The sequence below is a fragment of the Nesoenas mayeri genome (assembly GCF_963082525.1).
Source record: "Nesoenas mayeri genome assembly, chromosome: Z".
NCBI classification, from domain to species: domain Eukaryota; kingdom Metazoa; phylum Chordata; class Aves; order Columbiformes; family Columbidae; genus Nesoenas; species Nesoenas mayeri.
The window spans coordinates 42,255,629-42,280,339 of record NC_137542.1 but is presented as its reverse complement, the minus strand read 5'-3'; the positions used below and the strand labels follow the sequence as shown (position 1 = coordinate 42,280,339).

The 24,711-nt window shown below is 41.1% G+C and overlaps 1 protein-coding gene across 1 annotated transcript in view; it reads right to left on the bottom strand.

The window, feature by feature from the left end:
- The window catches only part of CAMK4 (calcium/calmodulin dependent protein kinase IV), a gene marked incomplete at both ends in the record, with an annotated part of 165,845 nt that extends 142,527 nt beyond the window's left edge, over positions 1 to 23,318 (bottom strand). Inside the window, one exon of the mRNA XM_080362423.1 lies at positions 23,152 to 23,318. Within this exon, the coding sequence (XP_080218549.1) occupies positions 23,152 to 23,318 (167 nt within the window). The remainder of the gene's footprint in view (positions 1 to 23,151) is intronic.
- Positions 23,319 to 24,711: the final 1,393 nt, after the last annotated feature.

Genomic DNA, 24,711 nt, shown 5'->3' with positions numbered 1-24,711 from the left:
AAAACTATGCCTAAAATAGCAAATAAATTTTCTCAATCTGCATATTAGTCAGGAATTCAACTTCTATCCCTCAGCTTCCCAAACCTTTCTCTCCTTAGCACAGCTCATCAAAAAGACAAATGTACTGATTAGTCACAGCACAGGGATGTAGAACAATTTCAGAAAATTTCTGCTTTTTAGTCATATATATTTCTCCTTGGCTGGATTTAAAGTAGCTAACACCATGTAGACAGACATAAAAAACAGTAAAAATACATGGAGACTTTCACCTTGTCCAAACCGCTGAAGTATAGTAAAAGGAAGGTGTGGGATGAAATCTTGCAAAGACGAACAGCAGCCATCTGCTTTGGATTCACTCTTCCCTCAGATCTACTGTTTATAGGCATTTGCCTCAAGGGGCAGAAGACCAGCCTCTTACCTGTTTCTCACTGAATGAAAAATATTCTGCATTGATGGCAATCTCTACAGCATTCTGCAGCACAGAATGAAGCGAATACATAATACAATGAAGAGCGGCTGCACTTTGATTAAAAAATTTTAATTCTGTAAAGAATTTGTGTATACTGAACAGCCTTTGACACATCTGATGTTGAAGAAACTGAAGTTTTTCAATGCTAGAACCTTTCTTTGCTCAAAAGATAAATGGAAAAAAAAGTCTTCAAGTCTCCCAAAATGAACAGAGAAGATGCAAAAGAGATTATGGAACAAATGGATAAAATGGCCAAATATAGGCACCCATTGAGACTCACTTAATGGGTTAATTTGAACTCATGGATGAAATAGCTCAAATTCAGGTGATAAGCAACGTCTTGTACACCACTTACACTGTACACCCTTTTACACTACACACCCTTTTACACTGCAAAAAAACAGATGTGACAACAATTATTAAAAACCGTTACGAGAGAAAACTGGAGAACTGGGGGACTCTGTGTTTTCTCTATAGTGCTGAAGTCATTTAAAGCTCTAAGAACAGGATCTGTAGATATATAGATACATGTGACAGCCTGGGGAAGCATAAATGTGGCTTCTCTAAAGGGAAGCCATGTGTCAAAACAGAACTTCTTTGAAAGATTCAGCAAATATTTGAATAAAGGAGACTCAGTTGATTACTCCACTTGGATTTCCAAAAGCTGTTTGAGGGGTTCCCTCACCAAAGGTTCTTGAGGAAGCCACAAAAGGCAGAAACTAATTACTAGTTGGTTAAGAGATATAAAACAGGGAAAGAATGAGTGTTCAGTTTTCACAGTGCATTGAGGTCATCAGTAAGTCTGACACACCTGAGCTGGTGTCTGCTACTCAACGAGCCAGTACAGGAGCTGAGATGAGAAATGAGGTGACAATAGTTGGTTGGTTTCTTTTTTATAATCAAAGCTTTTCACAATAGTAAGTTTCTGCCCAACAGAAGAGCTACAAGAGGACTCTACTGAGATTCGGTGATGGGGTACTAAATGGCAGAGGAAATTCCATGTAAATAAATACAAAATGATTAATAGCGAAAACAATCCTAATTTCAGACATTATACAGACTAAGTGCCTATTACCACAAGCAAAAAAATCTTGAAATATAAGCAAAAAGTCCACAAATGATCAACTGTATTTCCAATTGTAGTTAAAAAAAAAAAGCAATCCAAAAACCAACAACTGGTAAGAAGCATTAAACATTATCCCCTGTATAAACTCAATGTGGAATGTCCCAGCTGACTGGAAGTTGGCTAACATGATGCCGATCTACAAGAAGGGCCAGAAGGACGATCTGGGGAACTACAAACCTATCAGTCTAATCTCAGTGCCAGACAAGGTCATGGAGAAGATGATCTTGAGTAATATCACACGGTACATAGAACAGAACCATATGATCAGGCCCAGTCAACATGGTTTTATGAAAGGCAGATCCTGTTTAACCTACCTGATCTCCTTCTACGACAAGGTAGCCAAACTAGTAGACGAGCAAAAGGCCATGGATGCTGTGTACTTAGACTTCAGTAGGGCCTTTGACACCATATCCCACAGCATTCTCCTGAAGAAGCTGCAGCTCATGGCCTGGATGGGTGTATTCTGCAATGGATAAAGAACTGGCTGGATGGCTGGGCCCAAAGAGTTGTGGTGAACGGAGCCAAATCCAGTTGGTGGCCAGTCACGAGTGGTGTTCCCCAGGGTTCAGTATTGGGGCCAGTTTAATCTCTTTATGAACAATTTGGATGAGGGGATTGAGTGCACACTCAGTAAGTTTGCACATGACACCAAATTGGGTGTGAGTGTTGATCTGCTTGAAAGTAGGATGGCCATACAGAGGGATGTGGACTGACCGGATCATCAGCCTGAGGCCAGCTGTATGAGGTTTAACAAGGCCAAGTGCCACATCCTGCACTTGGGTCACAACAACCCCAGGCACCGCTACAGGCTCAGAGAAGAGTGGCTGGAAAGTTGCATGGCAGAGAGAGATCTGGAGGATGTGGACTGGCAGCCAGCTAAACATGAGCCAGCAGTGTGCCCAGGTGGCCAAAAAGGCCAACAGTATCCTGGCCTGTATCAGGAATAGTGCGGCCAGCAGGACTAGGGAGGTGATTGTGCCACTGTACTTGGCGCTGGTGAGGCCCTGTCTCGAGTACTGTGTTCAGTTTTGGGCCCCTCATCATAAGAAGGACATAGAAGTACTAGAGAGAGTACAGCTGGTGGAGGATCTGGAGCATGAGTCTTAACGAGGAGTGGTTGAGGGAACTGGGGCTGTTTATCCCGGAGGAAGCTGAGCAGAGACCTTATCGCTCTCTACAACTACCTTAAAGGAGGTTGTAGCATGGAGGGAGTTGGTCTCTTCTCTCAAGTAGCAAGTGATAGAAGACAAGAGGAAATGGCCTCAAGTTGTGCCAGGGGAGGTTTAGATTGGATATTAGGAAAAATTCTTCATGGAAAGGGTTGTCAGGCATTGGAACAGGCTGCCCAGGGAAGTGGTGGAGTCACCATCCCTCGAAGTGTTTCAAAGGTGTTTAGATGAGATTCTTAGGGACATGGTTTAGTGCTAGAATTAGGTTAGGTTTGGATTTGATAATCCTGATTGTCTCTTCCAACTGAAATTATTCTATGATTCTATTCTATTATTCTGTATCTCTACCTGTGGAGATAGTCAAAACTCTACTTGACAAGGTTCTGGGAAACCTTCTCCTGCTGACCCTGCTTAAACAGGGAGGTCTGACTAGATGATTTCAGGAAGTCCCTGCCAAATTCATTCTGTGATACATCTTGGGTACTGCATGCAAATCTACATTACTATTCTGATACAAGGAACAGAGCTGAAGCTTAAGATTTCTGAAGGTTGAGAGACTTCTCTGGGCAAGTATCCTTAGATTTTTGCCATTTTTACACTCCTTTCTACTCGTGTGCTACTCACTACAGATTGAAATAGGCTCTTGGCCTAAACAGACCTTTGATCTGACCTAGCACGGTGATTCTTACACTACAAAGGCTCTAATAATCTAGGATGATCACTTCATTCTAAATTTGTATTGCAAACATATATGCATATATTAGTCAGTATAGGAAAAAAACAAACAAACCAAAAACAATAACTATTTTCAGATGTGAACGGTTGGGGTTTTTTAGGTTTTTAAATGTTTGGAAGTTCTGAAACAAAGTACCTCGTGCTTCCAAACAAGATATCTCCACAAGCAGAATACAAAATGTATCCGTACTATCATTAGAGTTGATACTTACTAAAAGGTAAATTTAAGTTTCCTTTGAACACAATAACACACATATCCAGTGCACTACATGCTCACTTCTGAGAGCAACATTTTAGATGTAGAAGACCACAACACAAGCCCTCAAAGACATTTTTATTTCAAGATAAGAATTTGATGAGGAGAATTTGGCTAATTCCTTGGTGATGTCAACGAACCAATATTGAACTTACTGCTATCAACAAGCAAGCACAGAAAAATCAATGCAGTTGTTCTGAAGATAAGCAGGAAGAACTCTCCTGAGTCACCAAGACGGGTCCTAGTAACATGGGTAACCATTTCATACAGTCGCTTACACAAAATTATCACATTCTAATTTTCCGCACATTTCTTGTCTATCCTGCTCATATTGAAAAGGCCTGTTACGGAACTACAGATGGTTAGATATTTTCTTCTAAGTAACAAATTTTCTTGTAATCATGGTCAAGTTACTTCTCTCTCCCTTTGCATGAAGGGGAAGTCCTTAAATTTGAGACAATCTACCTCACAGGTGTGGTTCTCTGTTGGAGAACCATCATCACCTTTCCCCAGCACCATCTGTTAAAGGAATTAAATTCCTCCACAGTATATTTTCAGATGAAAAATTTACAAAGAAGCATAAATAAGATTTTTCATAATACATATAAAGGCAAGAATTCTATGGCACTGGTGCAGTCCCTTTTCACAACTGCAATTATTATGATGGCTGGATAAAAACTGAGGACCCATCAGGTCCTATAGCTCACTGACCCACATCATTTTCAAGTGCCACTTAAAACCATGCCATTTTTCATTTTTGTTTGACAGAGTTACTGGAGCTGAGTCCTTCTATATTCAGGATTCATTAAATTTATCCACACTTAAACCACATTACAAAAACAGGAGGAGGAAGATAGGATGGTGGTAGAAATCTATCTGCATAATGAAATCTAATCCCTTGCTTCCCCTGAAACATCAAGATTTCTGTCAGCTTTCTGACTAGCATACCAATTATACCCTGTTTGGCACTTATCACAAGAAGATAGGTGTAGTATGCCAAAATTTTCAAATTATGAAGTTGCACCTGTTAAATACAGTAGAGAGCATTTCTTCCTCTTTGCATAAAGACAATTGAGAGTGCTTTCTAAACAAAGCACTAGGAGATGGGGGGAAGGAAAGTGAGAATAGCCCTAGATGACCTTAGCTAAAGGAGCAAGGAGTCACCAAAAGAATGTAAAGGAACAGATTCATGCTTGGTATGGGCAATGCTGCAATAAGTCTTTTTTTTTTTTTTTTTAATTTTTTATTTTCCAGTTTGAGTGAGATAATGGTATAGAAGGCAACAGTTTTATAAATCATCTGCTTTTAGCATTTTTTTCTCTGTCCCGTGAAAATTTGCCCAGGAAATCTAATCTTCATCAAAGCTTGCCACTGTTCTTGCAGTTTTTCTGCTTTTTTTTCCAGTGTTCATGTTTAAGTGATATTCCTTTGGTTTGCATCAGCAATACAGGATAGGGCTGTAAAAATCAGAAAAGAAAAACTGGGGAGCAGGAGAAAAGGGATAAAATATAGCTGTATGAAACAGACAAATAACAAGAACTTTGCTATAAAATCTAAGTCTCAGCAATTGCAAACAGAGAAGGAAAATGGAAGACATACAGTTCGGGCAACAACCAACCAGACAGCTACAAACTACCAAGATAGCAGCTTTGAGAATCGCAAATGTGATCCTGTTGCATTCAATAATGTTTATTGCTCTTATCAGAAAAGTCTGAGGATTTTATAACTGAGTCGGCAGATAAACACAGCTTCTGCAACCTCCCTATATCCCAGTAAGGAAATATATCATATGAAAGCTGCACCACTTTCAGTGTAACATGGAAACACAGTCCAACCAGGACCCAAGACAGAAGGTGAAAAGAGTTAAAAGAGGGATCTGCATCAAAATTCTCATAAGGCACCATGGTACAAAAGATAAACATAGTTTGTTCTTGCAATCTGGTTACTTTGAATCAAGAATGTCTTTAATTAACACAAAATGTAAAATGTGAAAGTGTTTGTAAACTTTAATCTGAAACTGTTGAATAATTCCATGCTGTGAAAATGTTCTTTATCCACATCATACTAATACTTCAATTACTCATCCTAACGCCAAACAAAAGCATATGCCAAAATAATGAAATTTATCATGGGATGCAAACTCTAGAGTTTCTCAAATCTGCCAATTCAGTATTGTAAAGATGTCAATATGTAGACAAAACCAAACTTTAACAGGCGTGACTCTCAAGCATGAAATATGGTCTTCCAATGGCCACATGCCGTTGTAGATGACTAACACATCTTGCTAATCATTATTGTTCCGTTTCAGCTGTGAGCAGGGAAAAACACAATAAAATAGACTTAGTAGATATTCAATAGAGTTAAAACACATGATTGCTAAGAAGCATCATGGCAAACTATTTAACTAGGCTATCTGGTAAACATTTATTGTATCCATTCAAAAACAGCAAATATAACCAGTTCACAAAATAGGAGCTGACAGGAAAATAAAGTAAGGTTTGTTGGGCTATTTATTTAACGAATAAATGTCACCAGCTCTAATTTATATGCTCATATGCAAGGCAAATATATCTAACATATTTTTTCCGTCATAAATGACATTTCACCTTTTCTAAGGTCATGCAAAAAAATAATGTGAAGAGGTTAAAATATTTTGCTCTCTTTAAAAAAAAAAAAAAATACATAAATGTTGCTAGAAAAATAAAAAAGAGACTAGCACAGATTAAACCAGAAATCCCTTTACAGTAAAATCAGCTATTGTCTTTTAACTAGAGAAGCTGAATATTCAAACGGTCAAAAACGTATTGTTGTGCTGCAGAGGAAGAGAAGGTAGAGGAGGAGATGACCAAGGTTGATTTGTCATCTGTAATGAATGATTCTCTGGAAATGTAAGAGTATTCTCTTTATGCTACTGCCAATCAAATCATCTCTGTGAGCAAGTTTTTATAGTAATGAATAAAACTGCCTTTCTCCACTCAGTTTTATTCCTGTTCCATCTACTTTTGAACACCTGTTGTATGAATTATGCATAGAGATGGGATTTGAATTTAAATGGAAAAAATAATTTATCTGCACATTTATTATGGAGGTATTATGGAGATGGAGATGGGTTTCATTTCTCTGAAAGTCAGAGCAAAAAACATGCACGTGAATTTTAGGGTATCTCTTTCATTGCAAATTTTCCATTACACATTGACCCAATCTGGCAATTTATTACTGATCTTATTTAGCATTCACTGATAATTAATTTTAACTACCAATCCAAACACCGTTCTTGTTTGTAGTTAAGATATTCTCCAACTAAATTTCTGTGAAGGGAGAATCAGATGAAATACATTTACTAGCCTTCCTCTTCCCTGCAGCAAACAAACACTCACCTTTATTATGTTTCTTCATCTGATCACTTGAAATCTAAGGTCATTAAACAAAATCATTAGTTACTTCCTAAATTATCATCAGTATCTACACCATAAAGTGTTGCTTCCCATTACAAAATCAACTTTGCAGCCCTTCCCTTTTTAAATTTACTATGCCATTCAGCCAGAAAATCATGAGGATTTGAAGAGAATGTAGAGAGATGGATCACTCACTGTTTTAACAGCACTAGGCAGGGTGGGAAGATCCAATGAAGCTAGCAGGTTAAAACATGCATGCACACATTATCTTACAGGTATCAGATTTATCAACATGTTTTCTGTTCAGGTTTTGGAAATCACTATTCTACAATATGGAAAGCTGACAACTGAATGTTATCCCTCAGAAAAACAAGCATCAGTAAAGCACTGTATACAATGTTAGAATTGTGGTTCATTAATCTAGAAAACATGTCAAGAGGGGGACAAAATAATAATACAGGATATAGAAAAAAGGGGGGAAAAGAAAAAAGAAAAAAGAAAAAAGAAAGAAGAAAAAAGAAAAAAGAAAAAGAGAAAAAAGAAAAAAGGAAAAAGAAAAAAGAAAAAAAGGAAAAAGAAAAAAAAACAAAGAGAAAATAGAAAAAAAAGACAAAAAGAAATAGAAAGAAGACAAAAAGAAAATAGAAAAAGGGGGGGGAAAAAAGAAAAAAAGAAGAAAAAAAAAGAGGATAAAGAGAAAAAAAGAAAAAGAGAAAAAAGAAAAGAGAGAAAAAGAGAAAAAGAGAAAAAGGAAAAAGAAAAAAATCAGTACTCATCCATGGCAGTCTTTATCTTGAGGCCTTATAAGCCTTACCAAGACAACTATGTTATCTACAAAAGTATAAAACTATGTAATACCACTACACACACACACACACAATATCAATGTGTACCAAAAGACTTGAAATAATTTCTGGCCCAAAGCATGTTCTTAAAACAGCCTCATTTTTTCACAACGTTAGACCAGTGCTGGACACCTAATAAATCAGAAACAGCAAACACCATCTTGCACATATAGAGAATCTGAAAGAGGTACTTTGTCAAATTTAAATAAAATTCAAGCAACTAATCACCAAAGAATACATGCAGCTAGAAGGCCTCATTATCAATTGAAAGTTGCACAATTTATGATCAGCCTTCCACAGAACGGGTATTAAAGTCCACTCCTTTCAACATAGTATTAATTTTATTTTACAGCTAAACACAAAGCAAAATCACATAGCAGCTTCTTTGGTACTGGCAGTGTGCCTCTGTTAACAAGGATTATTTAAAGAAACATCAATATGAATATTATTTCAGAAGTACTTGAAGATAATGCTGGACTTCTTATTCCATGGATATTCATTAAGATTTCACACACTTTTTTATTTCCATTCATTCATGAGTGCAAGATTGTTCATTGAAAGTAATTTATTTAGATTAAATTGGAATTCCTGCATTTCATTTCTGAGATAATCCCAACTTCTGTATACAAATTTGTTATCTACTAATGTCAGCATTTTAGTTTTTTAACACATGACCAAATGTCAACAAGCAATTCACAATTTATGGTGACTGATCTGATTGACTGACCTGATTGACTGACCTCCCTTCTGTGCTATGCTACCTCATTAGAAAACATAAAATCAAGACATTCATAGAATGTTTTTGTTTATGCAGTATTCAGTTCTGCCAAAGTTTGTCGAGCAATCAGGGTCATCTTCATGAATAAAACCGCAATCAACTGATTATTTTAAGATGCAGTATGAGTTCCCAAAGGCAGTTAACCTGGCAGACATAGATAGGCTTTAAAGATCAAAAGACTGAAAATAACTACTAATTTTGGTATGTTTATTATTATCTGCGTTGAGAAGACACTACAAATACTTCCAATAAGGAAAAATTATTGCGGAGGCAGGGAGAAGGGGGTAGAGGGAGGAACCCCAGTTTAGAATGTTGACTCCTCCATAAACCCAAGCCATTGCTTCTTTTCACCATGCCTGGAGAGAAGCCAGGAGAGATGCAACACATGTTTCTGTGAAGAGAGCTTGCGGAAAAGGACTTTTCAGATGACATCAGTTCTGAGGTAAAGTTGCAGTTTTGGCATCTTTTCTGTGGCATATGGGTGCTCACAGCGAGGTATGCATCAGAGCACAGACAACACCTTTGCTGAAGGGCTTAAATTTTAATGCTGTTGGTTTTGAGGCTTTGCATTATAAATCTTAAACATGCTTTTACTATTGCTTTATCCCTTCCCAAAAAAAAGTGATAAATAGATAGTAAACTGTCAAAGGGCAGCATTTTTTTTTTTTTTTTCCTCAAAGGGCTTCCCATTTTTAGTCTCTTTCACGTTTTATGGTTCTTGAGTTCTAGCACGGATAGCTGCATATGTGAAAGGAGGATGGCTTATAAGCTACAGCACTACGTTGTTCAGATGACGACTTCACTTGTGTCAGAATCAGCATACAGTTCCAATCATGTAATTTCATGGTTCACACCAAATAATATCTCTTCTGTTATCCCCTGCAGATGAAATTCAAAGAGGCAAAAGATTTGATTGCTACAGATTGAATGGTCCCTTTCAAAGTCATATTGTTGTAGGGTGTCCGAACTTAGAATTATTTTACAAGGAAAGCAACAACACCTCAGCAATCTACTCTCAGGGCAACAGATGTAAATATTTATGATCCCTAATAGTCCATGTGTTTTAACTGATAATAATCTATGACAGTAACACCATTTTTGCTTACATTCTATAGCCAAGAGATACAATTGCAATGTGTGTTGGTATAGTATTGTATTACCACTACTCCATCTCTCTATTTTAAAAATTATATTGTCTAAGAAATTGAGCACATATAATGTATATATTGACCAAAAACTGCACACTTGAAAGTGGTCTTGAATAGCTCATTCTCAATGATCTTTCCCATTGCATCACGCTGGCAGATCTTAAAAAACCCCACAGCTCACCAGGAAAAAAGAAGTAGGCTTCCATGTGCATTACCACAACCTTCCCACAGACTCCGGTAAACTCAAAGGAAATGTCATTCTGTCCTTAAGACATAAAATCCTCAGTAGTTGCAGTACGTTTGGGCTGCTCCAGAGCACACTGCTAGCCAAGATGGCATGCTGTGCAGAATCTTCCCTACTCACTCCGCCACAACAAAACATGCATTTACCCTCCAAAACAGATCTTATCTCCTCAGTAAGAAAAAGCTGGGAAAGCATCACAAGCAACAAACTGCAGTCTTAGAACAGAGCAAGAAAGAAGTATGCGTTCCTTGCCGTGTTCAGATGAGTTTCTAGATGTTTACACGCTAACACTCTGGAAAAATACATTCTGTGCACTTTTGCCAAAAGAGGGTTCACTCTGAAAGACCTTTCTTAACACTGAGATACAAAAGTAAGGTGACAAGAAAACAACACACGTCCACAACACAAAAATTCCTAAATTAAATTCTAAATGATTCACCAGCTCAGTTTTCACAGAGCTGCTAGCTCAGACTCCAAAGAACAAGGGAAGTAAAAAAATCCTCACAAGTTAGAGACGAGTTTTGTTTTTAAGAGCAAGAAACCAATAAGCTAAAATGCATTCTCTGGTGATTACTGACTGACTGAAGACACTGACAACGCAAGCCCAAATGAAGGATCATTAACAACAAATGTAAGAGTATTTCCGAAGTATCAATGACTGGTTGTAAAACCTGTCATTCTTACCCTTTTTTTTTTTTTTAATAGAGGAGATAGGAAAACCATAAATATTAAAAAATACATTAGAAAAACCAAAAACCAAAAGCAGCATCACAATTTGGAAATACACAGAGCATTTCGTTACCCTTTCTCAGAATGTGCATCACTGTACCAAAAAAAGAATATGCCTTGTGAAATTAGTGGTTATTCAGTTAATAAAGCTCTGCTTATTGTGAAAAGAAGCAGCACAGTGAGAATGCCTAAAGGAGGAAGTCAACAGTAAATATGCAAGTCTATATGTTTATATTCTGAATCATTGTGAAAGCACAAAGGAGTACATGTTCTTTCTTTTTATGCTGCCTTAACTCCTAGTAATGGTTCATACATATTGTATATGCAGAGATTAAAATAATATTCAAATCTTTGCATGTTTTTTCTACACAATGTGCAGTGTCAGAAGATTGCTTTTGCAAAGTCCAGCCAGCCTTTTAGCTAGCAGAAGACTACAAAAGAAGCATTCAGGTTTACTGCAATAAAGCCAGCTCCATTTGTTAGACTATAAACAAAACTAGGTCCAGGGATGCCTATTTTTTTAATTTCCTGATTGACCTTTTCAGACAATATTTAGGAAGATAAAACTGCTTTGATTTGAATGACTGAAGAGGATGGCTAGTGCTTCCTAGCACGTACTTGGACTTCCACAGATGGGGCACGTGCTACAGCAAACAGTGAGTACTTTTTCACTGACCACCATTCATAATTGATGGTGTTTTCAAATGTGGCTATTTACTATGTGAGCAAGCATTTAAACATCTGTTATTGGTAGAATTCTTCCTATGAAACTGTGTCCATTACTATCCTTTACATGATACTATGTGTACTTGCACACACACCTGAAGATGCAGTGGAATGAACACATATTTGCTAAGTTTACCTACCATAATCATATAGGTTTATTACACAATCACACCAAGTAAAATGCTTTCAACTGAACTTGAAAATACTTATTCAATTTCAGATGTATTCTCCCTGCAACAAGCTAAAAGAATGACTTTGTTATATCTGACTCTTTGCAGACTATTGCAACGGTTTTTCAAACATGACAATCCTCATATTAACAGAAATTATAACATTACTTTCAATTCCTAAAATCTCTATGTGCAAAAAACTTTTTCAGTATTCTTAAGAGTACTTACTTCAAGAGTTACTGATTTTCTCCATTAGAAATATATTTTTTAATTTAAAAAGATAACCAAAACCTGTGACAAAAATGCATAATGGCTGACAGACGAAATAAATTAAAATAAAGAAATAGCAATTATCTAATATCTCCTTTTAAGTACAAGAAAGCTGTGAAAATTACACAAAATGACCACCTATTCATTGCAGCTATTTAAAACTGCTCTGGCACTCCTTTTATATAAAGTAAGTAATGGCTCCATGTATTGACAGAAGAATCCATTGAGTACACAGACTAATAAGAGTATAGAGATAATAAAATACTCTGCAATGTCTTAACTACTCTTTCACTGCCTACTCTAAGTATGGAATTTTGATTTATGTAATATATATTCCCTTTAGCTTCCAAGTCTTGAGCAGACAGACACTGACCTGTGCATTACGTTGAACGCATGATATCACAAGTATTCTATTAATCAACTTTCAGATTAACTACAGTTAGATTCAAATACAGTATCACTAGGACATAATCCAGGTATGCACTAGCAAGTAGTGCAGTGCAGTAGGAGCACACCAGTGTTATAGATGGTGGCAACATGCTGATACCAGCACACACAATTTTTGCAGGTTTCGCATCAGATAAGCCCTGATCTGGTCCTGTGAAATATTGTTCACAAAACGTTAGAGTGGATTAAGTGTTCCTGAACTGCATCTTTTGGTTCAGCTACATTCAGTCTGCTCTGTGCACTTCAAGAACGCCCCTTGATGCAAAGCAAAGCACATTGAGAGGGGATAATTGGGACAATTGTTTCACAGAAGTCACTCCCATACCAAATTAAAACTTCAGTGTATATGTACCCACAAATTGCCTTTTCAAAACAGGAACGTTGCAATATGTTACAAACAAAATCTTTTTGATTCTGTAAGTGGAAACATGTAAATACATGCCATTATCGGTAGTCTATTTAAGTTCATATTTAGAAAAAGAAGAAAAGCTTGTTTCAAACTATTTTTTATACAACACAGTTATGACTTAGATATTACTGATTGTACTGAAAACCAAGTAATCTATTTACAGAGGTAGCAGGGCAGTTTTTTGCACAGAAACAAGCATTAACACATCCCTGAAAGAATGCAGATGCAATACTGTCAGTTTCGCTAACATGACTGCCCACAACTGTTGTCAGCTAAAAATTTTGTCCACAGCTGATTGAATCAACAAACCTATTTTCCATCATGGTATTACGGAAGCAATCCCTCAGTCACAGTATTAACATTTATCAGCCATTATGAAAAATGCGCATTTTATCATGTGTTTTTTGAGACCTAGTGAAGGCATTGAGTTTGAAGCTCAGTGCAAAACTCCTGGCTGCAGGAGAACAATGGCTTTTCCACAAATCTGAACTGTAAAGGGGTTTAACAACCATCTTTAAAACTTAAAACTCATTTTCTAACAATAAAGAAATGTCAACTGTGCCAACAAATAATTTTTTTAAAATAATTTTTAAAATCTCTATATTATTTTCTAACTAAGAGACATGAAGACAGAGATAATATTTAGACAAGGTACTTAGTGCCTAAGATAGGCATTTGGACAACACATTCAACAACAGTCTCTAATGGCAAGGTTTAAAATAAATAGCCTAAGAGCCCATTTCTCTCTATGGTTAGAGAGTCTCAAATGAAATGGTGTATCTTCTTTCAATTGTTTTTTATTCACTAAATTGTAGAGAAAAATTTATTTTCACGCTTTTTCAACACACAGGTTATTAATTCTGAGTCAACCAATTGTTGAACTGAGACAGACAAAACTGAAAAAATATTCTCCCTGCACTGAGTAAAAACTGTTAGTTATCAAAACCCAGGCTATAGCCTGCAAGTTCTGGTTCCTGGTACTCAAATGACAAATTTCATCCAGATCACTTGGTTAAGAAGCTACAGATCTTCCAGAAAAAAACATTTGCTGCTTGGTATTAATTTTTCTTTATTACTCCCCAAAGATGAGCATGCATTTTGATAGGGGCTGACTTCCCCGCTCCTAGAGCAGTATCTCCATTAACAAAATTCTGACATCCTCTTTCTGGCCAATTTAGCATTGGATTGTCTTCTCCACAACAGTGCTGCTTCAGTGGAAGAAGCAAAGAGCATGTTCACCACAGAAGAGCCTGCAGTCAAATGCTTAGTATGTGCCAGGATCTGCACTTGGGTCAGAACAACCCCAGGGAGCACTACAGGCTCAGGGAAGAGTGGCTGGAAAGCTGCGTGGCAGAAAGGGATCTGGAGGTGCTGACTGGCAGTCAGCTGTATATGAATCAGCAGCGTGCCCAGGTGGCCAAAGAGGCCAACAGCATCCTGGCTTGTATCAGGAATAGTGTGGCCAGCAGGACTAGGGAAGTGATAGTGCCACTGTACTTGGCACTGGTGAGGACCCACTGTGTTAAGTTTTGGGCCACTCACTATAAGAAAGACACTGAGGTGCTGGAGAGAGTTCAGAGAAGTGCAATGAAGCTGGTGAAGAGTCTAAAGAATAAGTCTTATGAGGAGCGGCTGAGGGAACTGAGGCTGTTTAGCCTGGAGAAAAAGAGGCTGAGGGGTGGCCTTATCACTGTCTACAACTATCTGAAAGGAGGTTATAGAGAGATGGATGTCATTCTCTTCTCCCAAGTAGCAAGTGATAGGACAAGAAGAAATGGCCTCAAGTTGTGCCAGGAGAGGTTTAGATTGGATATTAGGAAAACTTCTTCACAGAAAGGGTTGTCAGGCATTGGAACAGGCTGCCCAAGAAAGTGGAGTCACCATCCCTGGAGGTGTTTAAAAGATGTGTAGGTGAGGTCCATAGGGACATGGTTTAGAGGTGGACTTGGCAGTGTTAGGTTAACAGTTGGAGTCAATGATCTTAAAGGTCTTTTCCAAACAAAATGATTCTATGACATTTTTCAAGGGGAAGACTGGTGGACAGAATGTCTTCAAGGTGGATGTAACCTCTTCAAGAGGAAAAGCAAGTGAAAATCTTCAACTGGGGTTATGCTGGCTGGTGCAGTGCATGGAGAAGACTGTTCTCCACATCCAGCTGCCACCTTTGGCCAGCAGTAAAAGGCCACCATGTGCTCTGTATCTTGTATGTTCCTACCTCAAAGCAAGGTCCAATGTACCTATAACAGTCCCAAACAAGACCTCAGACCCACCTTTTCAACAACCTTCTCCATCAGCAGGAACTGCCGGAATGAAAATGCTTGCTGCTTGCCTGAAGGTGTGAGGATAACAAGTTGCAGTTTGTGGCACGATGTGACATGGAGGTCAGATAGACCTACACAGCCAATTTCTGATCAAAACTCATCCTCATCCTGCTTCAACTAAACACTCTATGCTCACATTCAGACAGCTAGTACCATGTGCTGTCAGCAGCATGCCTGCATCTCTTTGCACATCCTCAGGTACAGTACTAAAGGTCACAAGCAAGTTAAACGAAAGTGTTACTAAAGGGGGGACTGACCTACTTTAAATGTACCCCAAAGCAAAATGAGCAAATTATTTTCCGAATAATCATGGCAAACAGTCTATATAACAAACAACTCTTGAGATGAACAGAAGAAAGGCCCTTTTAAAATGAAGGAATGGAAAATAATTGACGTACTTTCAATGCAAAAAAAAAATTTGAATTTCAAAGCATCAAGTGCAAAACCAGTTCATTTCTATAAAATTATGCTTATACTATGGAGCTTCCTGATTTCATCTACTACTGCCATTACAAAAGCAGATGCTACTATAACAGCACTCATAAACAGGATTGACAGAGTAAGATGTCATTCTGCACACTGAAATCTTGAGTTCAAACCACACACTGGATTTAAGCTCTCCCTGTGCTAAGACCTCAAGGACAGAAACCACCTATGATTCAGCTCACAGCATCAATTACAGAATCACGGAATCACAGAATGTTAGGGATTGGAAGGGACCTCAAAAGATCATCTAGTCCAATCCCCCTGCAAGAGCAGGAACACCTAGATGAGGCTACACAGGAAGGCATCCAGGCACGTCTTGAATGCCTCCAGAGTAGGAGACTCCACAATCTCCCTGGACAGCCTGGTCAAGTGTTCTGTCACCCTCACTGAGAAGAAGTTTCTTCTCAAATTTAAGTGGAACCTCCTGTGTTCCACTTTGTACCCATTACCCCTTGTCCTATCATTGGTTGTCACTGAGAAGAGCATGGCTCCATCCTCATGACACTCACCCTTTATATATCTGTAAACATTAATGACGTCACCCCTCAGTGTCCTCCAAGCCAGAGAGACCCAGCTCCCTCAGCCTTTCCTCATAAGGGAGATGCTCCACTCCCTTCATCATCTTTGTTGCCCTGCACTGGACTCTCTCGAGCAGTTCCCTGTCCTTCTGGAACTGAGGGGCCCAGAACTGGACACAGTATTCCAGATGTGTTCTCACCAGGACAGAGTAGAGGGGAAGGAGAACCTCTCTGGACCTACTAACCACCCCGCTTCTAATACACCCCAGGATGCCATTGGCCTTCCTGGCCACAAGGGCACAGTGCTGGCTCATGGTCATCCTGTCCCGGTCTCTCTGGATGGCAGTACAGCCTTCTGGCGTATCTGCCACTCCTCCCAGCTTCGTGTCATCAGCAAACTTGCTGATAGGTAAGTTTACAGGCTGGAGAGTTGGGTAGGGAAAAATTTAATGAAATATAACAAGGGCAAGTGTAGAGTCTTGTATCTCGGCAGGAACAACCCCAGATTCCAGTATAAGTTGGGGAATGACCTGTTAGAGAGCAGTGTAGGGGAAAGGGACCTGGGGGTCCTGGTGGACAGCAGGATGACCATGAGGCAGCACTGTGCCCTTGTGGCCAGGAAAGCCAATGGCATCCCAGCGTATATTAGAAGGGGGGTGGTTAGTAGGTGGAGAGGGGTTCTCCTTCCCCTCTACTCTGTCCTGGTGAGACCACATCTGGAATACTGTGTTCAGTTCTGGGCCAGAGTCCAGTGCAGAGCCACAAAGATGATTAAGGGAGTGTAGCACCTCCCTTATGAGGAAAGGCTGAGGGAACTGGGTCTCTTTAGCTTGGAGAAGAGGAGACTGAGGCATGACCTCATTGATGTTTATAAATATGTAAAGGGTGAGTGTCACAAGGATGGAGCCAGGCTCTTCTCAGTTACAACCAATGGTAAGACAAGGGACAATGGGTACAAACTGGAACATAGGAGATTTCACTTAAATTTGAGAAGAAACTGCTTCACAGTGAGGGTAACAGAACACTGGAACAGGCTGCCCAGAGGGGTTGTCGAGTCTCCTTCTCTGGAGACATTCAAAACCTACCTGGACACATTCTGTGTAACCTTATCTAGGTGTTCCTGCTCCAGTGGGCAGATTGCACTAGATGATCTTTCGAGGTGCCTTCCAATCCCTAACATTCTGCGATTCTGTGATTCTGTAAGTTGCAAGTACTGAGTGTCTTTAAGTTTCAGGACCTCAGCAAGGATCACACAGTTGAAAGACTGCCCATGAAGGACAAGGTAACCTTGGAAGTTCCTGATTTATCATTCTTACCAAAGAAAAATCTGTTACTTTTCTGGGTTTTTAAAATTATTATTATTTTATTTAATCTTTAAAATGAAAGAAAGCCCTAAGGATTTTGTTGGAAATAACTTCCAGCTGCCCTTGACAATTGAATAGATCTGCAATACACCTACAATAATATTAGACAGTTTAAGCTCAAATAGTTATGTAGTTTGGCACAGTTAGGCAAGGGAGTGCATGCTCAGTAAAATACCATAAATAAAATTACAACAAAGAGAAATTCCTTTTCCATAATATTGCTGAATATAAAAAAAAAAAAAAAAAAAGTAAGTTATTAATTTCCTCTTCACTTAAATACCATTTTTATACTAATCCTGAATTCCACGACTCTATAGAAAGATAGAGCATGGATTACATAATGCCAAGAAAAGGTTTTAGTCCTTAAGGAACACACAGGTTTAACATCTAAAATTATTAACTTTTTTTTCCAAGGGAGTGTGGAAAAAAAGCCTTTAGATGAAACATACGCAGAAAAAAATTCCAATGGCCACAACTGACCAATGTTGCAAACTTTAGTGAAGGAACAGGTATTCTTTATAAAACAAATACCAAAATTTCATCTTTACATCATTTTGAAGTACTGTTAAGTGGCACAGACAAAATCCTCTTGTCAGAAATGGACTAAAAATAAGGTGAACTACCCAGGATCCAATACACCATGAAAACAATCATCCTGACTCAGAATAACAGCCTATCTAGTGCAGAATACTGGTTTTAACACTGGCCAAATACAGATGCCTCAGGAAGAATATAAGAATAGAGCAAAACTATATCAATACTGTCAAAGAGTATTCTTGTAACACTCAACAACTTGTAGTTCAATAGTATCTTCATGTTTAATCAGTCTTAATGGATTTCTAGAATGTAAACTTGCCTAGGTGTCTGTTAAACCCGTGTAAGTTTTCAGCATACATAACATCCAGTGGCCTCGGGTTCCATCACTTAAATACACACTGTGCTGCAACAGCGTTACCTCCTGTGCTTCATTTTTTACTTGCTAGCTCTGTCAGATGCCCTGCAGAGCATGCATCAAAGAAAAAAGGAAATAAGCACCTCTAACCAGGTGTTCTATCTACGTCATAAGTGTCTCCAGAGCTCTCTCTCTTAACCTTACTAATAAAACAACCAAATGGTTTCTCCTCCACCCCCATTTTATTTATTTAAACTGAATTTCATCATAGAATCACAGAACACTTTGGGTTGGAAGGGACCTTAAAGATCATCTAGTTCCAATCCCTCTGCCACGGGCACGAACACCTTCCACTAGACCAGGTTGCTCAAAGCCCCATCCAGCATGACCTTGAACACTTCAAGGGATGGGGCATCCACAGCTTCCCTGAGAAGCCTGTTCCAGTGTCTCACCACTCTCATGGTGAAGAATTTCTTCCTTATATCTAATCTGAATCTACTCCCTTTCAGTTTAAATCCATTACCCCCTGTCCTGTCACTACAGGCCCTTGTAAAATGTCCATCTCCAGCTTTCTTGTACGCCCCCTTTACATACTCAAAGGCTGCTCTAAGGTCTCCCCAGAGCCTTCTCTTCCCCAGGCTGAAAAACCCTGACTCTTTCAGTCTTCTTCATTGGACAGGTGCTTCAGCCCTCTGATCACCTTTGTGGCTGACCTCCAAGAAGTCTATGTCTTTCTTCTGCTGGGGACCCAAGAGCTGAAAGCAGTGCTCCAGGTGAGTTCTCATAAGAGTGGAGTAGAGGGAAGAATCACCTCCCTCAGCCTGCTGGTCACACTTCTTTTGATGCAGCCCAGCATATGGTTAGTTTTCTGGGCTGCAGGCGCAAATTGCCAGCTCATGTTGAGCTACTCATCAGTCAGCACCTCCAAGTTCTCCTCAAGGCTGCCCTCACTCCATTCTCTGGTGAGCCTGTATTTATGCTTGGGATTGCCTTGACCCCTGGTGCAAGACCTTGCACTTGGCCTTCTTGAACTTCATGAGGTTTGCACGGACCCATCTCACAAGCCTGTCAAGGTCCCTCTGGATGGCATCCCTTCCCTCCGGCATGTTGACCACACCACACCACACCACACCGGACTGCACGACACCACACCACTTGGTGTCATCAGCAAACTTACTGAGGGTGCACTCAATCCCACTGTTCATGTCACTGACAAAGATGATAAATGGCACCGGTCCCTATGCCAACCCCTGAGAAACACCACTTGCCACTGGTCTCCACCCGGACATTGAGCCATTGACAGCAACTCTTTGAGTGACACCATCCAGCCAATTCCTCATCCATCAAGTCCATGTCTCTCAATTTAGAGACAAGGATGTTGTGTGGGACTGTGTCTAATGTAGTAGATGACATCAATTGCTCTTTGCTTAGCCACCAACACTGTAACCCCACCACAGAAGGCCAAAAAATTTGTCACAAATCACCTCCTTATTTTCCATGTGCCTTGGCATAGTTTCCAGGAGGCTCTGCTCCATGATCTTGCCAGGCATAGAGATGATACCGACTGGCCTGTAGTTCCCCAGGTCTCCCTTTCAGTGCTCTACCAAGCAGATCCCCAAAGAGGGCAAGGTCCGTTCTCTAGAAGTCCAGGGTAATGAGCTTGCTGTGCACCCTACTCACTGCCCTAAGGATGCTGAACTCCACCATTTCATGGTCAATGAAGCCAAGGGTGCCCTTGAGCTTCACATTCCCCACCAGCCCCTTGTTGGCAAGAATAAGGTCCAGCATAGCACCTGTCCTCATCGGCTCCTCTATCACTTGGAGAAGAAAGTTATCAATACATTCCAGGAACCTCCTGGATTGCTTCTGCCCAGCTGTGTTGCCCCTCCAACAGATACTGGGGTGTTTGAAGTCCCCCATGAGGACTGGGGCTTGTGAATATGAGGCTTCTCCTACGTGTCTACATGTCCTAGTTTTGGCTGGGATAGTTAATTTTATTTCTAGTAGCTGGTATAGTGTTGTGGTTTTGATTTAATATGAGAGGAAAGTTGATAATACACTGATGTTTTGGGTTTTGCCTGGTAGTGAAGGACTTTCAGCCTTCAGTGCTCTACCAGTTGCACAAGAACCTGAGAAGGAGCAAAGCCAGGACAAAGGACTACTCCTTACCATATAACATCATGCTCAGTATATAAACTGGAGCAGCTGGGGAGGAAACACAGCTGCTCAGGAATGGACAGCCTATTGCATTGCAAGTGGTGAGCAATTGCTTTGTGTATCACTTGCTTTGTATATTCTATTGTTGTTACTATTTTCTCTTTCTTTGCTGTCCTAGTAAACTGTTCTTATCCCAACCCATAAGTTTTTTTCTGCTTTTGAGTCTCTCCTCCATCCCACTTGGGAAAGTGGAGTAAGCGAGTGGCTCCATGGTCCTTGTTACCAGCTGACATTAAACCATTACAGTCTTTTTTGTCGTGCAACATCAGGCACCAAAAAGGACTGTCATGGTTTAACCCCAGCCAGCAATTAAGCCCCACACGGCTGTTCACCTCCCCACAGTGGGATGGGAGAGACAACCAGAAAAGTAAAACTGAGAAAACTCGTGAGTTGAGATAAAGACAGTTTAATAAGTAAAACAAAAGCCACACATGCAAGTAAAGCAAAACAAGGGATTTGTTCATTACCTCCCATCAGCAGGCAGGTGTTCAGCCATCTCCAGGAAAGCCAGGCTCCATCATACATAATGGCTACCTGGCAGAACAAATGCCATCACTCAGAACACCCACCCCTTCTTTCTTCTTCCCCCAAAATATATACTAAGCATGATGCAATATGGCATCGAATATCCCTTTAGTCAGTTTCGGACAGCTATCCTAGCCCTGCCCTCTCCCAGCTTCCTGTTCACCTGCAGCCTTCCTTGACTTGATACAATCATTGCCAAGCAACAACCAAAACATCAGTGTATTATCAACATCTTTTTCATACTTAATCCAAAACACAGCACTATACCAGCTACTAGGAAGAAAATTAACTCTATCGTAGCCAAAATCAGGACACTACTTCTATCCAACAGCGGAGCAGGCTTAATGGCTCATATCCCTACACTAGCTGGGTGTGGTTATCTTCCTTATTCAAACCTTTTGTTAGGGTTTCAGCATCTACTGTGTCATCTTGCAAGGTAGAAAAACCCACTGCACCTCAGCTTTCATTATATTTTCCTTCCTCAGACAGGAGAGTTCCCATTTTAAAATCCCTTCCCAAGATTCACAATAAAGCCATGTTGTACCACCAACACAGACTATTCTTAAACAAAGCCCACAGTCACTAGCACATACACTGAAAGGATCCTAGATAGACCACATGTAACAGTATTAATCGAGGTGACAGAGTTGGTATTGACTGCTGTTATTCAGCAGTACACACTCTTTTTTGACAATCTAGGACACAAAACGGACACAGCTATATCTCCTGCTTTACATTTTTATGTTTCTGCATAGGTGTACAGTGAAGTATATATGTGGTAAGCATACATAAACCTATGCCTATTTAAAACTGGCTAGCCTGAGTAGCAATAGTAGCAAAAAGGTAGCAGCAGATGCTTAAAACCTACCCAGCACACCAAGGATGATACTGTATGGTATTTCTACAGCCTTTCCTGCCCCTATCAGTTACAGTATAGCAAGCACAGGTATGCTTTGTAGCAGTAACTTCCACTGCATGTCCTTTTTGCAAAAAATACTGTACCAAGGCAACCATGTTATTACCTGCAAATTTCCCACAGTCATCCAGGATTTGAATATACTGTCACTGTCAAAGTTAGCAATTGCTATTTTATATCCTGATGTAGAGATTTAAGTTATCTAATGTATATCCTTAAAAAAAAAAAAAAAAAAAAGTGGAAAATAAAACCTTTTTAAAACACATTATCTTCTACCCACAAATTTGACATAAACCACCAAACGTATTTAGAGAATAAAAATCACACATTAGATGTAGGCAACAGCATTTTACACTGGACTTCAGTTTTGGAAAAAAAAAACTGAACACTTGGGACCTTCAAGTTGACAGGCAGAAGCATCAGGGCACTATGGCAGAATTCATGAATGAACATATACCAGGTCACTCATCTGCACTGCATTTCAATGAAAAGACTCTGCTTACAGAGGCCTATTCACGGACTCCTGTCTCAGGAGGGAGTTTTGTCAGCGCAAGGTCTGAAGGTGCTGATAATGGCCATAACAATGAAAGATCTCATATGAAGTGAGGCTGTGAATAAGCTGGCATTTTAGCACTCTCGAAGTGAAGCCTCCCGTTCAGCTGATAGATACAGTATTAAGTCTAGAGTTTGCAAATATACAGGTAATCTGACCGAGGTAAAGCTGCTCATATGGACCAGCATTTACCGAGACAGACTGATGCCCTCTCCTGAAAATCACTCGTTTCTTTCGGGGATCTGCACAGCCTGCCTCTCGGGAGGTGTCATTTTCCTTCGAAAGCCTACATGCTCTCCCAATGCCGTTCGCGCAAACCAAAGTTTTGACGCCCTCGCCACAGCGACGCAGTGCTGGTGGGAGGGCAGATCCAGCCCCGCCAGCCCTGGCACCGCGGTGGCTGCACCCGCGCCCCGCGGCCGCCCCGTCCCGCGCCGCCTCACCGTCCCAGCTCGGACTCCAGCTCGAAGTAGTGGGCCAGGGTGTCCTTGTTGGAGCCGTCGATCCAGTAATCAGACGTAGCGGAGCCGGGGCGACCGGCAGCCGAGGAGCCGGAGGAGGACGAGGATGAGGAGGAAGAGGAGGAGGAGGGCATGGTGACTTTCAGCATGCTGGGACGCCTGCCGGCGGCTGCCCCCTCCTCGTCACCAGCTGCAGAAAGCAAAGCGACAGAGTGGCTGGTGGCGGCGGCAGCTCAGCTCCCCTCCCTTCCTCCCTCTCTCCTTTCTTCCTTCCTTCCCTCCCTCTCTCTCTCTCTCTCCCCTCCTCCTCCCCACCTCCCGTGCCGCGTCGGCCCGGGCCGAGCTGGAGCGGCGGCGGCGGCTGCGGCTCCCCCCAGCCCGGAGGGGCGGTGGGGGAGCCTCCCGCCTGGGCGGGCGCAGAGCGGCCGGCGGGGCGGGGCGGAGCGCAGCGGGGCGGGCTGGGCACGGCGGGCGGGCGACGAGGCTCGGGGAGCTGCTGCGGGCGGGGGTCGAGCCGTTCCCGGGCCCCCAGCCCCGCCGAGCCGAGTGCAGCCCGTAGTCGCCGGACCCTGCCGCGTGGGCAATCCCCGCCGGTCGGGACCGATCCCCCAGGCTGGCCCTGTGCGGCGGGCGCTCTGCGGGTTCACTAAAAGCATGCTAACACAAGCGGTCACCGGGAGCGCAGCCGCCCGCCGCCCCATGAACGGGCGGGATCGAGCTTCACGGGGATACAACTTCACGAAGGAGAAATGGCATGCCGACCGGGAGGGACCGCTGCGGTTTTTGCCGGGGTCCGGCTGCGCGGGCCGTACTGGCCGGCGGTGGGGCCGGGAGGCATGTGTAGCGCGTAGCGAGGTGGGCGCCACCCCATTATGCTGCACCATTTTGCCAGTTCCCGATCTGCGATCGGTTATCAGGATGCATCACGGAGTTCAGGATTTTCTCTCTCAGCGTTTGCTATGCATTTGGGAAGGAGGATGTGGAGGCAGAGACTGAACACCACCAATAGCAGTGGGAAAGAGGCTGACAAGTGCTCAAACATGACTGCTGTAAAGAAATTGCCATGCTTTAATGTCACTCTTAACAGGTTATGAAATCTGCAGGTAATGAAATGCATCCAATTATAATAAAGTATATTTATCCCTGGGTGTAAAAACCTTAGCCAGAAGTGTCTGTATAAGGGCAGTTTCTGTCAGTGTAGTGGTAAAGTAAAACAGCAGCAGTCATGTGTGCCTTGCATGCATAGTATGCCAGATCAATCCTACTCACATCCTCTCCATGCTATTACACTCACTCATACTGTCACGCACACACAGGCAGGCAGTAAAATGGACCATGTGCAAGCCTGTGCAGCACAAGTGACAGAAGTATTTTCCTCTAATTTTCAACCACAATCCACTTGCTTGTTTTTAAATGTTGTATTCCTTGCTCCGATAAAGCACAGTATCCTGTTGAAGGTTAAGTATATTAATTGTTTCCCATATGTTTTGTTTCCCCCCCATAAACAACCCTGTCTCTTACTCTTCCCTATCTTCCTTACAG